We start from the raw sequence: 14,375 nt of genomic DNA on the forward strand, positions 1-14,375 counted from the left end.
CCAAGAACCTGGACACCCTCCATCAGTAACATGATGATCCTACAGATTTGGAGGAAATGTAGCCTATTTTCCCCTGAGTTGTCTCTGTTCCTGCCTAAACATCCCTATTCCCTGCACAGCCCTCACGATGATTTCCATGGCTCTCACTGCCCCAGTTCCCTCCTCTGAACACACTCTATTTCATCTGTTGCTTCCCCAACCTGTAGCACGTGGGACCCTGACATGTGGCCTAACAACAAAGCAACCAACTTGTCCCGGTTTTTCCCAGGACTGTCCTGGTTTTAAACAGGAAGCATCATGTCGTTGGAACCCCTCAGTCCCTGGCAGCCTGGGTCGGTTGGTCACCCCCTCCAACCAGCTCAAGCAACTTTGGCTTGGTATCTCCTTTCCTGTGACAACTTAATTACGTGGCTTAAATCACTTTAGCTTTTTAAGGATCACAGCTCTGACTCGGCAGATGCATGCCTGCAGATGTCTTCTAGTCAAAAATTTAATTATTAATTGATTGGCCTGTTATTTTGCTGTCTTAATGACCACAGTATATGAGAAAGCAATCTCATGATCCCATCTTAGGCTAGATATGACCTACATTTGGTCAATGCCCATTGATTTATGCAGGTGTAGCTTTAATCTTGAAGCAAAAAGCTTTTACTGACTTCATCCTATTATTCACTGAACACTGCTACATGCCCAGCACTGTGTGAGATGCTGGGGAAATAAGCATGAAAGATACAAGGCCCCCAACCATGAGGGGCTCACTCAAGGCTCATGGAAGGAGTACACGCATCCGCAGACAGAGACGGACGTGTGGCAAAGGCTGCATTCCTCTTCATCTTCTGTTTCGGGAAGCACATGTGTGAGAGAGAACAAGAGACAGAGACCCTGCTTCCCGCTGCCTTCCCTGAAACACGAGGCCTAAGCTCTGTGGCATCAGGCAGCTCAATCTCTGACCCCATACCTGACAGCAAACAATTGGACATTCCCAGGACCCTATGCACATCCACAGGTTGTTCAGAAGTGAGAAATAAAAATAAAATTGTAAGCCCCCAACTGACTGAATGGACCACTTCTTGGCCAAGAGAATCCCAGAGAAACCTTGGAAGCTGAGTTCACAGCTACAAAGGATGGAGATGGGACACACCTCATTATACCCCATTCCTCACTGCCAGTCATTAGGCTTTCTACCCTATGGGCTAAACAGAAACCAGTCCTTTCAAAAGACAAGGTCCTTCCCAAGCACAGCTTATCTTCCCAAGCACCCAAAAAAGACAAGATCCTTCACCCCTCCCTGAGACGTTGCCTCCTCTATTCCCTTTTTCTTCAAATGTTCACCTATCTTATGTCAAATGTGGATTTACTGGGCACTGAAGTCTCCCAAGGATGTCGCCATTTGCCTCAGTGCCAACCTGCCCCCCTTCTTGTAAGGAAAATGAATAAATACTAAATCTCCTGAGAACCTCTTTGAAAAACACAGCCACAGATGCTTCTGTGACTTGTGTTTCTCCCGGGCACACCCTCAGTTGGCTCAAAAAACCATGGTAGTTTGAGACTCAGGCCACAATCCCTCAGAGGAGGAGGAAGGAAGAAGAGGCTGGCTAAGGCTTCAGTGTCAGTGGTAGGAGGCCTGGGCTCTGAGGTGGCTACAGCCAGTTCCCCATGCAGCTGGGCTGTGAGCGATGTTGGGGACCAGATGACAGTGCAGACAGAGATGGAAAAGGGACACAATTGGAAGAGGAGATCTAGGAAAGGTGGAAGGAGGCCCCAGGTGGGCCTGGCAGCATCAGAACCCATCTCACCCTCTGCTCGTACCAGCACCCGCGCCAGCCACAGCTCAGGGCTCCTGAGCCCCAAACCAAGCGCCTGCTCACTACATGAGTTTTCTTTCTTTCTTTCTTTCTTTTTGAGATGGAATTTTGCTCTTGTCACCCAGGCTGGAGTGCAGTGGCGCAATCTCGGCTCACTGCAACCTCCTGAGTACTGGGATTACAGGCACCCGCCACCATGCCCAGCTAATTTTTGTATTTTTCGTAGAGGTGGGGTTTCGCCATGTTGGCCAGGCTGGTCTTGGACTCCTGACCTCAGGTGATTTGTACATGGGACTATTCTTAAAAGAACAGTAAGAATCCCAGATCAAGTCCCATTACTGGGACTTCAAAGGGACGAAGATTCTTGGGCTACTGTGCTTGCTGTTTGCTGCTTTCTGGTTGGGACCTTGACTGAAATGAGTAGGTGCTTGGCTGGGGAAAAGAGGTTCCTTTTTTGGGAAAGCAGCTCACCTGCAACCTAGAAGCCTGGGCTCAGGATACCTGTGAATGCTCCATCCAGACTGGCAGACCCACAGGGACAGCAAATTCCAGGTTACCTGGGGATGGCGGAGAGGACTGGGGAGTGATTACTCTGGATTTGTAGCCCCCATTTTTCTAAGAGATGGTTTAATTATTTTTTTCTCTCTCTTCTTTTCTTATTCCCCCAGTTCCCCACTTCCTACTTAGCCTTTTAGAAATGCAAATACAGGCCGAGAGTGGTGGCTCATGCCTGTAATCCTAGCACTCTGGGAGGCTGAGGCGGGTGGATCACCTGAGGTAAGGAGTTCAAGACCAGCCTGGCCAACATGGTGAAACCCCGGTCTCCACTAAAAATACAAAAAGTAGCTGGGAGTGGTGGCACACACCTGTGATCCTAGCTACTCAGGAGGCTAAGGCAGGAGAATCACTTGAACCCCAGAGGCAGAAGTTGCAGTGAGCTGAGATCGTGCCACTGCACTCCAGCCTGGGCGATAGAGCAAGACTCCATCTCAAAAAAAAAAAAAAAAAAAAGGAAAAGAAAGAAAAGAAAAAGCAATGCAGATACATACAGCCTTTTACCTCCCCCTTCACCAGCCTCTCCCTACAGGGCAAGTTCTTTTAATTATCTGCTCCAAAACAAGTCTGGGGAGTTACAAGTGGATTTACAAAGCAAAGCAAGCCCGATATGAAACTTTCCCCCTCCAGGAGGTTGCCTGCCCATGAAGGTGCCAGCAGTCACCAGCCTGACCAACCAGTAGGGAAGGCATCAGAGCTAGCATGGACCCTTCACCATTGCTTGTTCCCTCCCCTGCCTTTTAAAAGTGCCCACTTTGTGCTCTGAAAGTGAAGTGGCACATTTAAAGACAAGATGCCTCTTCTCCTAAACTGGCTTCAGAATAAACCACTTTCTTTATACCAGAACTCACTCTTGTTAATTGGACTCTGCATGCGGTGAGAGCAGTGAACCTGCTGTTCAGTTTCAGGTTCAGGGAGGTTTTAGGGGGTGAGGACAAAGTTTTGAAATTAGAGAGACCTGGGGCTTGCACAACATTATGAATACACTAAATATCACCAAAGCGTACCCTTTAAAAGCCTTAGTGTATATTATATGAATTTCATCTTGATTAAAAAAAAAAAAGGATCCCTGGCCCCCAAAGTGCTCTCTGAGGACTGAGGACACCAGAGGTGCTAGGTCACAGGCGATTTTTCTTTACCTGGCACAACACCAGCCTCCCACCCAAGGAACAGCTGCCACGGTGGCCTTGTGACCTCCCTGAGCCCCAACACGCTCAGCAAACCCCTGAACACAGATGGCCTTGCTCCACATGCGAGCTGAGCACGAAACCCCTCCCCTTCCCACAAAGAGCTGGCTGTCTGATGCAGTCGCCTTTGTCCAGACCCCACTGACTCCTCTGATGACAAAGTAATTCCTATAGAGCAAGGCCAAGAGAGATCCAGGAGCCGCAGACCCCCAGGCACAGCCTCACCTGATCCTGGGTCATCACTGTCAGCAAGAGTATCAAACCTGTCGCCCCACAGGGCTCCTCAGAGGGGGCAGCACATCCTCTGTGCCTATTTACTCACTTCCACCCTGTTTCCAATGTCCCCATCACATGGCTTCTCCACTGTAGGAGAGGAAGTCCAGGAAACCCTCTGGTTCCTTGGCAGATGCTGCTGTGCCGACAGCCCTGGGCCAATTTGCAGCTTGACTGGCAGGGAAGCTGTCGGGAAAGACAGTTTTCAAGAGTGTGGCTGTTTTAACAGTTTCCCAAGATCATCAACATTGGGCAGCTGGACCACGAAGAGAAATCTCACATTTATTTAAACTTGGTAATGTTAGAGACAAATGCTTGTTCCTCGGTGCCGAAAAGAAGAACCAGCACTCAAAGAATCTTCCCAGCAAGGCAATTTTACTTCTGTGGAGGGGTGCAATGTGCGGATAGAGCAATGGTGAGAGCAGCCCGAACGAGGGAGGGGAAAGGGTTCTTATTCCTGACGCAGGTAGCCCCTGCTGCTGTGCTGTTCCCCTATTGGCTAGGGTTGGATCGCACAGTCTAAGCTGATTCCAACTGTCTTTTTTAAAGAGAGCAGGGGTGCGAGCCAGAGTGGAGTGGTGAGTAGTTTGGCGAGAAAGGTGGTTACAAAACAGGTGACTCAGGATAATTCAGGCCAGAGCAGGTGACCAGGGGTGACTCAGGACGGAGCAGGTGACCAGGGGAACAGATGTGAACTACTGATTAGAACTGGTGGAAAAGGTTGTTTACTGAAACTAGGGGTGAGGGGGCAAAGAGAACCAGGAAGTTAAACTTTAAAATGGAGAACAAAGAATAAGAGAGTTGAACATACTGACATACTGGTTCTTTGAAGAGAAACTTGGAGTTTACTATATTTAACAGTAAGGGGAAGCTGCCTTCTGCTGCTGGGAGGACAGGCTGCAGCCAGCAAGGGCTGATCCCACCTCAGCTGGGAAGGATTCACCAGGAATAAAGGCGTCTCACAGGTACAGGCAGGTCTCCCACATCGTGCCAGGAGAGACGGGGGAAGCAAGTGTATCTATCTTATCTCAGATTCCCAAGCATCTGCCTCAGCAGGCACCCCATACATATTTAATATATGAATGAGTGAGTGAGTAAATGAATAAATGGATGGGTGGACATTCTAGTCAAGTTATTTGGGAAAGGCCAGTTATGAAGAAGATGCACATTCTAGGGCACATGAGGTCTCTAACAGGGGCCCACCTGAAGCTGTGATGCTATCACCCTATTACCATGGCAGAATAGAGAATGGAAGGTCGGCGGGGGGGTTAAAATTAAAGCCACATCATCAGGGGTGAGGACAGTCACGAGAGTGTGCCATCTTTGAGTCTCAGTATTGGTTTCCTGGGGTTGCCATAACAAAGCACACCACATTCCAGGTGGCTTAAAACAGCAGAAATGGGGGCTGGGCATGGTGGCTCATGGCTGTAATCCCAGCACTTTGGGAGGCAGAGGCGGTAAATCATCTGAGGTTGGGAGTTCGAGACCAGCCTGACCAACGTGGAGAAACCCCATCTCTACTACAAAAACTACAAAATAAACCTGGTGTGGTGGTGCCTGCCTGTAATCCCAGCTACTCAGAAAGGTTGAGGCAGAAGAATCGCTTGAACCTAGGAGGCAGGGGCTGCAGTGAGCCAAGATCGTGCCACTGCACTCCAGCCTGGGAACAGCAGAAATGGACTCTCTCACGGTTCTGAAGGATACAGCTTCAAGGCATCAGCAGGGCCGCGGTCTCTCTAAAAGCTCTAGGGGAGGATCCTTCCCTGCGTCTTCCAATGTCCGTTGGCTGTCTGCAACCCTTGGCTTATAGCCACATCACTCCGATCTCCACCTCTGATGTCACGTGGCATTCTCCCTGTGTGCCTCTGTATGTCTGTTTTCTCTTCTGAAGGACACCAGTCATTGGATGAAGGGCCTACCCTCATCCAGTATGATCTCTTGATTGATAACATTTGTAAAGACCCTGTTTCTAAATAAGATCACATACAAGGTTCTAGGGGGACCTCCTCTTGACTGATTATATCTGCAAGGACCCTGTTGCTAAATAAGATCACACTGGAGGTTCTGAGGGGGACATGAATTCTGGGGACACTATTCAGCCTGGTGCAGTAAGTCATGGCGAGCCCTGAACAAATGCCCACTGCGAGAGGCCATCCTTCCGAACTGAGCTGCTTCTGTACAGGGAGCAGTGGGCTTCTTGCTGCACAGCTGAACCCAGGCCCAGAGTTTGAGACAGGCCAGGAGAGAAATCTGTGGTTCCCCATGTGACCTGTTATTTCAAACTCAAATCCCAGAGTACTTTGCACAGGGAGAGGCCTTGGCATTCTTGTTGTTGGGAAAGTAATGATTTAGCACCATTAGCGAGTCACAGAGAGCACAGAAAACAAAACCAGGACAGGGTTAATGGGGAGGAAGTATCTTCTCACATCCACTCACCACCTATGGGATCTGGTGACCTCAGAAATGAGGCAGCCACAGAACAAAATAGCCAAACCTTGGGCAGGGCAAGGAGGAAGAAGGGGAAATTGGGAAAAATGAAGCATGTTGAGCACTAACCATGCACTGGTACTCTACAGACACAGTCATTTAGTCTTCACAGCGTCCCGGATCAGGAATGGAGGGGCTGCTGGAAACTTACAGTCAAAGCAAGAGCAGCCTCTTCTGCTTCCTAGGGGAGTAGCAGAGTTCTTCTCACGGAACTCATGGTTTTGAAAGGCAAGGCGCCAGCTAGCCAGGATGGAAGAAGGTCTCTATCAAAAAAAAAAAACCCAGACATTCCGCCCACCACCCCAGCCCAGAAGCCCCAGGGAAGGAAGCCAGGGGACAGCAGAGACAGAGATGGAAAATGAGAAGCAGAGACAGATAAGAAAGATCTCCCCAGGGAGAGCACAGTTCTGACGCCAGTGCAGCAGGGCAGCGGGCTAGACCGGGGAGGAAGGCAGTGAGCAACAGATCGGTTCCCCTTGCTGGGATGACAAGAAAACTCAGGAAGGGAAATGCTGATTGCCTGGGCTGCCCTTTTGTTATCCCCCGACCTTCTGCAATACTCATGCATGCAAATCGGCATCAGTGGAGACTGCTGTTCTAGAACCCAGAGCCACTGGCAGGAAAGACCCAAGGCAACCCAGAGCAGAGCTGGGACCTGCAAGCAGTAGAAGACAGGTGGGTAGCCAACCCAGAGTCCCCAGAATCCCTAGGGAAGGAGGAGATTTGGGATTTCCCATAGGACTGTGAGGAATATTTGTGTTATTTTATTTGAATGTTTTATGAAAGCATGACCACAGAAGTTGAAGGACTCAGCCACACCCCTACAGTGAAGGTATTCCCTCCACTCCATAGGAAAGTAAACCATAGAACATTTGCACAGGCTACCTGAGACCACAGTTGCAGAGGAATAAAAGTGGAATTTGCACCCAGGTCCGAGCTGAGCCAAAGCTCATGACCCTTCTGTCCACCAGGCTTCCCCTGAAAGCAGTGTGAACTCATCTCCTTTTTAAGTCCCTGGCAACCAGAAGAGCTCAGCTGGTACTCAGCAACTCCAAGAAGCTCGTCAACGCCCATCAAAAAGACGCTGATGACATCACTCTCAGCAAAAGGAGGCCTAGAATGAGGAAGCCAATGGCTGCTTCATGCCCTCTAATTCCTATCTTTTCAAGAGCCCAGGCCTGGGGCCCAAATGAATGATCAACTCCTTGGCACAAGAGGGTATTCAGACTTAGCAAGCAAAAATGGAAGGGAGCAAAGCAAATCAATTTATGTACAAAGTCTTGCACCCATAGTGACCCAACAGAGCAACAGCCCATCCTTTCTCCAATTTGTTCATCTTGATGGTGGGTGGAGTGACTGGCTGAAACATCATAGCTCAGCAAGACAGGTGGTGGCCTTACAATTAAAATAGCTTTTCAATAATTATGAACTAGTGAACATGGGCTGGGAGGATATACATATTAGGAGGAAGAATGCAGCGTGTCACCTGCTTCTGGCCAACTTGGAGGACTGACTTCAAGGCACTGCCTTTCGGCAGCTCCTCTGTGCTTGAGGGAGTGGCTCCTGTCCACAGATCTCTGTGCCTGTCACTAGGTTCTCTGAGTTACACCCAAGAACCCTGGACACCTCAGTGCTGTGCAGAGGGAGGACAGTTGCTCAGACCTGGTGACCAGGAAGACGAGGTAGAATGAGTGACAACTTCCCCCAAAGACACCAAAGCCTCACACATTCATAATAGAAGCTATTGGGCATTTCCAGGGGCTCAAGCACAGCCACCTCCCTATCTTGAAGGTCATTTCCTACAATGCTGGGTACCAACTCTGTAGCCTAGTGGGGTAATCATTTGCAAAGCTCACCTGGTCCTTTTAAGAGCCAGGCAGTGTGTAATGCAGTGTTGTCTGCAACAGCAAAAGCTCTGAAAACCATCAAGGCCATGACCATCTGGCCAGTCAGCTGGCACAGTTCTTAACTCGCATTTTTTTATTGTTAAAACTTTATCTTCAGAATTCTCCCCAGGTTCTGATAAGCATAGATATTCAGTGCAAAATGGACTAGTCCATTCAACCTTAGAAAAGAGGACTTTCTTTTACTGTTTTTTATTAATAGCAATCAAATTATTTTTATTTATTTATTTAAGACTGTGTGTGTGTGTGTGTGTGTGTGTGTGTGTGTGTGTGTGTGTGTGTATTTGAGATAGGGTCTCACTCCTCTGTCACCCAGGCTGGAGTGCAGTGGTTGTGATCTAGGCTCACTGTGACCTCGCCTCCGGGGCTCAGGTGATTCTTGTGCCTCAGCCTCCCAAGTAGCTGGGATTACAGGTGCCCGCCACCATGCTGGGATAATTTTTGTATTTTTAGTAGAGATGAGGTTTCATCATGTTGGTCAGGCTGGTTTTGAATTGCTGACCTCAAATGATCCACCTGCCTCAGCCTTGCAAAGTGCTGGGATTACAGTCGTGAGCCACCGTGCCCTGCCAAATTATTTTTAATTGTGGAAAACTACACATAACATAAATGTTACCATCTTGACCATTTTTCCAGTGTATAGTGCAGTAGTGATGAGTACATACACCTTGCTGTGAAACCACCAGCCATCTCCAGAATGTTTTCATCTTGCAAAACTGACAGTCTTTACCCATTCAACAACAACTCTCCATTTTCTTTTACTTTTGAGCTTTAAAAATTCTATTAATAGACCATGGTATATGGTAATTCACTTTTCAGCTCAAAAAATTTCTGGAAACATTATGCATAGAGTCTTAAAAAGCACCAGCACCCTCATCCGCCCCCACCGGAGAGTTCACCGGAAGACGGTGAGGGAAGAAAGGGACAGAACAAAGAGACACAGAAGCAAAGGTAAATGAATGTTTCACGAGAAAGAGGCCTGGGAAGTGCAGACTTGGAGAGGCTGCGTTTCAACCACGAGGTCACCTTGGGTAATCCCTGGCCCTGGCCTCAATAACTTTTACAAAGGAATCTCCCTAGCACCAGGGTGATAAGCAAGACTCGTTTTGCGCCCCTGAGCAGCCCCATCCTTGAACATGACCCCATCAGGCAGCATGCATGAACAGCCGCTCCCTTCTAAGCAAACTGCTAAATAACTTCTAGAAAGAAAATGGTCCTTAATATTTGGGGGATGGAAAACAGAACCATTCTGAGTCCATACATGAATTCAGATTTCACAGTGTAACCCTGACTTTGTGAGGGTTTAAAGGACCTCCAGGGCCCATCTTCAAACACACACACACCAAGAATAACTTCACAGGGAAATATTTATTTCATGAGACTCTTACAGGCTGCCCTTTGCCCTTTGCCAACAACAGATGAATTCCTACCCACAGAGAAAAGCCGCAGGTTACTTTTTCCAGCAAGCAGACCAAGGCTGTGCTGAGCAGAACAGGAGAGCAAGACTCCTGGGCTGGCATCAAGAGGGCCAGAGCCCATAAATGCCTCCCTGAAGATACCTGTGCCCACAGTCGCCCTGTGCTGGAGAACCCGGCAGGTCCAGGATGCCAGGACCGGTCCTGAGGCAATTCCTGCACCAGCCCACCACAGAAGGAGGCCCACATCCACGATCAGGCAGGCCTTCCACATTCTCTCTGCATCTGCCTTGAAACTGGGCACATTCTTCACACCAGCAATCCTACTTATCATAATCTAATTTCAGGAAATAATTGTGGACACACACAAAAGAAGGACAGAGAATTAAGAATGTTCTCTGTGGGGTTGTTTACAGAATCCAGTGATTAGAAACAACTGAACTTCCAACCGTCTGAGGCAGACTGAAAACATGGCATTTTTTCCGTGGGCTAAAGGAGAAGCATCCCAAAGACAGATGGTCTCTAATGGTTTTGATGACATAAAAAAAAGTTGCGCAATTGAATAATTACACATAAATATAAAACAAAATATATATATATATATATATGACCAGTGTGAGGGTAAGCAGTTAGGTAGAAAGATCTGTCTTTCTCACCAATATGAGGTTTGGATTGTAAAAATCTGAGGTTGGCTAGCAAGATCATGAATACTATGGGATTGAGAGAAAAACAATTAAATGACCTTCAGTATGCTTCGAAAATACAGGAAATGTAAGTTCATGGAGAGGGGGTTACTACAGAAACAGCCTGAGAGCTGGTACCCTGCCCCGGGCAGTGCTGGGAGGGTCTAGGAGTCCCAGAGGTAGCCAGCCCCACACCTCACACTGGGCAGGGGTGGGAAGGCCCCACTGGAGAGTTTGGGGGTTGAGCGACGACTGTGCCCCATGTCCCCACTGCCTGCCTGTGTGGATGGACTATAGGTGAATAGGAATGTGAAGGTTCCTATAGGCCCCATGAGGTGATGACGCCCTGTAGGGGGTGATCTCAGGCCAGCCACATTCCCTGGAGATGTGTGTTCAGGATGAAGAGGCTGCGGCCTGCAGGCTTCATCCAGGCACAAGCATAGAATGCCTGAAAGGCCAGGACAGAGCAGCCTGTCCAGAAAAGACATTATCAAAGATGCAGGTGGCACATGTGAATTAAAACCCCTTTTCTTCAAGCCACCCTGAGGTTACCCCCAAATATCATCATGTGAAAATAAGGCAAGTGGAATACTACCTGAATAAGCATTTACTCAAAGACACAGGCTTCCAAGAGCAGTTACTCCATCAGAAAAAGACTATGTTAATGGTTTAGAATGAACTTCTACCACCTCCATACCTCACTGCCACTACCCAGTGTCATGGGATCTGCCAATGACAAATAAATGTGTTCTCCCAAGTTTCTACATAATTTTTTTTTCTCACTTCTTAGTGGTAGGTTTCGTCTTAAAATCACAGTAGGCAAAACTGCACTTGGCAAGGGACTTCAGTAGCCCCATTGTTCACTGTGCTTCCCAGTGGGCTTATGGGAAATTTTTATTTATTTTCTTTTTGGTTCACCTATGTTTTCTAAATATTCTGCAACAGACATGTATTTTTTTCTACACAAGAAAACAATTGCTTGGTGTATTGTTACTTTTTATCTTTTTATTTTTTTGAGACAGGGTCTCACTCCATCACCCAGGCTGGAGTGCAGTGGTGCGATTTCAGCTCACTGCAGCCTCAACCTCCTAGGCTCAAGCAATCCTCCTGCCTCAGCCTCCCAAGTAGTAGGGAATATAGGCTCACTCCACCATGCCTGGGTAATTCTTAAATTTTATTATTTATTTATTTTTATTTTTGTGGAGACAGGGTCTCCCTTTGTGGCCCAGGCTGGTCTTGAACTTCCAGCCTCAAGTGATCCTTCCTCCTTAGCCTCCCCAAATGCTGGGATTACAGGCGTGAGCTACTGTGCTTGGACTGCTTAGTTTATTTTTATTTGCCCTGGCTGGGCATCTGTTTTCCATCAGTACTCCCACCCTTCAGGAAGCACGGGATGGGGAGGTTGAACTCACCTGGCAGAGGGCAGCCCAGGATCTCCATTCTCATGCAGATGCTCCCATTATCAAACCAGGACCGTGGGTTTATGCGGATGTAGCGGGCCACCATGGGGACGGGCAGCTCGTTGAGAACAGGGATCTCCTTCTCACTGTTTCCTTCAAATATCTATTTATGCTCAAGGAAGAAAAGGAAAATCTTTTAGTGCTTAATTACCAAGAGATAAAGAGTCAGAATTCACTCATTCAACAAGACCTTATTGAGGAAAACCTAATGCGTGCTAGGCATTGAAGAGAAAAGAAGAAATGAATCAGGCCTGGCCCCTGCCCGCAGGAAGCCTCCATCTAGTTGGTATGCGGGGAGGGGGTAATTATATATTGTTGGAAAAATCTATCAGTGTCATGGCAAAGGGACAGCTAGAGAGCTTTGGGATTTCAGAAGATGGAGAGGACCAGGCAAAGTTTTGGGGAAAAGGGGCTGTTTGAATTGGCATTGAAGGAAAGCTATTTAGATCTGTAGGGATGAGAGGGTATCCAGAGAAAATGAACAATGAGTGCAGAAGTCTAAATATTGGATTCCTCGGCAGAAGAGCAGCTGGTTCACTTGTACAAGGACACAGGACTGTGTGTAGGGGGTAAGAATGAGAAAGAAGATTGAAAAAGGAGGCCACAGTCAGACTAGTCAGACTGTGTAAGATATTGGATACCATGCTAGGAATACACACTTGAGAATCTGAGGAAGAGAGTGACAGGATCAGGACTAAGCTGGAGCTAATCATGGAACTGAAAGGCCAAGGTCACGAAATGAAGTTAGGAAACTATTAAGAAGAGCTGCAAGAGGCCCCAGCATGCATGCAACTTCCAGGGCTACCTTGCAAATTACATAAGAGGCTGTACCCCTGCAGTTCCCTGATGGGAGTAAAAAGGTTGAATTTTACATTAGCTCTAAATAAATGTGTGTCACTTGCTGCTGGGCTTCAGGGCATGGGAAGGGGTCTCTGTCCATCAGACCCTCATGGTAGGTTTGAGTTGACACAGAATCCACAAATCTCCAAATAATTGATCATACATTGCCTCTCTTTGCAAAACTCCACCCAGCCAGGCACCAAAGGCATGGTTAGATGGAGGATGAGACTCACCATGTCTCCAGATCCATTCTTAACAGTGACCCACGTGTGGCTGTCATTGCTCACCATGACCTTATACGATGTCACCCAGTCACTCCTACGAGAAAATAAAACATCATCAAGACTATACACTTTAAAATGTTTATTTTTCCATGAAGAGGTTTAGAGGTGAGGAGAGCAGGTGCCAGAGGCAGACAGCACTGGGTCAAACCCTGGTTCCAGGACATTTACAGCTCTGTGACCTCAGCCAGGTACCTAACTGACCCATCTATGCTGCTATTTATTCATCCATAATATGGGAATCATAAAAGCATCAACCTTAAAGAATTAACATAAGCCTTAGTTTAATGCCCTTTAATCACTTAGAACATGGCCTAGCCCCTAGTCATCACTGTTGATCACACACATAAAGATATACAAATGGGCATCTATCTTTTTGCATTGAACACCTACATCACACCCAAGAAACTTAACAGAAAAATAATCTCAGTAAAGATTGCAAACTGGTCTAAAAATTTTGGTTGGGAAGCTGATTTGGGAATGTAACAAATGAGATTTTACTCATCACAAAAATAAAATCTTGAGTCTCTAAGAGATACTGGGTTTCTCCTTGGCTGTCACAGCCACACAGAAAATCCCCACCCCAGGAAGAATGCAGTGATGGCTGGACCTAAAGCCGTACACCCATCATCACACCCCACTGCACAGAAATTTCTGGGGGTAAAATCGACATAATTTGACTTTCCAGAGTGGAGGTCAACCTGATAGCCTTGGCAAGAAAAGTGACCTATACCTTTTCTTCTCACTGCCTCAGTTTTTTATAATGTTAGTTGTTGAACAATATAGGAAAGTCTTCCTGAGTACTCACCCCCCTGTAATTTTGTAAATACTGGAACTAAGCAGCAATTTACCAGATTTTTTGTTTTTTGTTTTGAAAATTCTGCCCATTAAAGTATTTGGAATCTTTTTCCTACTTGCCTGCTTGCCCTCAGGATTGAGATCTATCCAAATAAGGTTTTGAGTTTCCTATCTGAATTTATACTGCCCAGTAGAGTTTATTTCAAAAGAACAGCTGGTTCTATGCAATCTGGTTCATCCGACTGACTTGTCATGAAAATGATTCTTAGGTGCTTTTATACATGCTTGGAAACAAACCCTCACCTCACACCTTCTCTTCTTCTCCTCTCTCCTCCCCACCAGCTCTGTCTGAATACCTATTAGAAGCCAGAATAGATCACACATCACATTCCTCCTCTGATAGCCACCACTGTGAGCCCAGGGCTGTGGAGGGAGATACACTGGCATTGCCTTAACAAGAAAAGCACCTCAGTAACAGCTCCTTCCTTTTCCCTGGAAAATTATCCACACCCAAAATAGCAACCTGTTTCCCACATACAAATAATTTCCAAATGACTTGTAGCTGCCATTCCCTTTGCTGTCTGTTTTTCAGCTGATAAGGCCCGAGGGTGATACAGCAAGACAGACAACAGAGGCGGGAGCTGTATCCTGCCAAGACAGAGGTGATGAATGTAGGAAACCCCTCGG

General features: G+C 47.2%; 1 protein-coding gene across 3 annotated transcripts in view; it reads right to left on the reverse strand.

Annotated features, from left to right (window-relative positions):
• Nucleotides 1-14,375, reverse strand: part of CPXM2 (carboxypeptidase X, M14 family member 2) — a 246,824-nt gene that overhangs the window by 141,147 nt on the left and 91,302 nt on the right. For all 3 annotated transcript variants that reach the window (XM_077947807.1, XM_077947808.1, XM_001082168.5), the window contains exons 5-6: nucleotides 12,843-12,927; nucleotides 11,722-11,872 (exon numbers count right to left, since the gene is read on the reverse strand). In XM_077947807.1, the coding sequence (XP_077803933.1) occupies nucleotides 11,722-11,872; nucleotides 12,843-12,927 (236 nt within the window). The remainder of the gene's footprint in view (nucleotides 1-11,721; nucleotides 11,873-12,842; nucleotides 12,928-14,375) is intronic.

This window comes from Macaca mulatta, chromosome 9 (assembly GCF_049350105.2).
Source record: "Macaca mulatta isolate MMU2019108-1 chromosome 9, T2T-MMU8v2.0, whole genome shotgun sequence".
NCBI lineage: Eukaryota > Metazoa > Chordata > Mammalia > Primates > Cercopithecidae > Macaca > Macaca mulatta.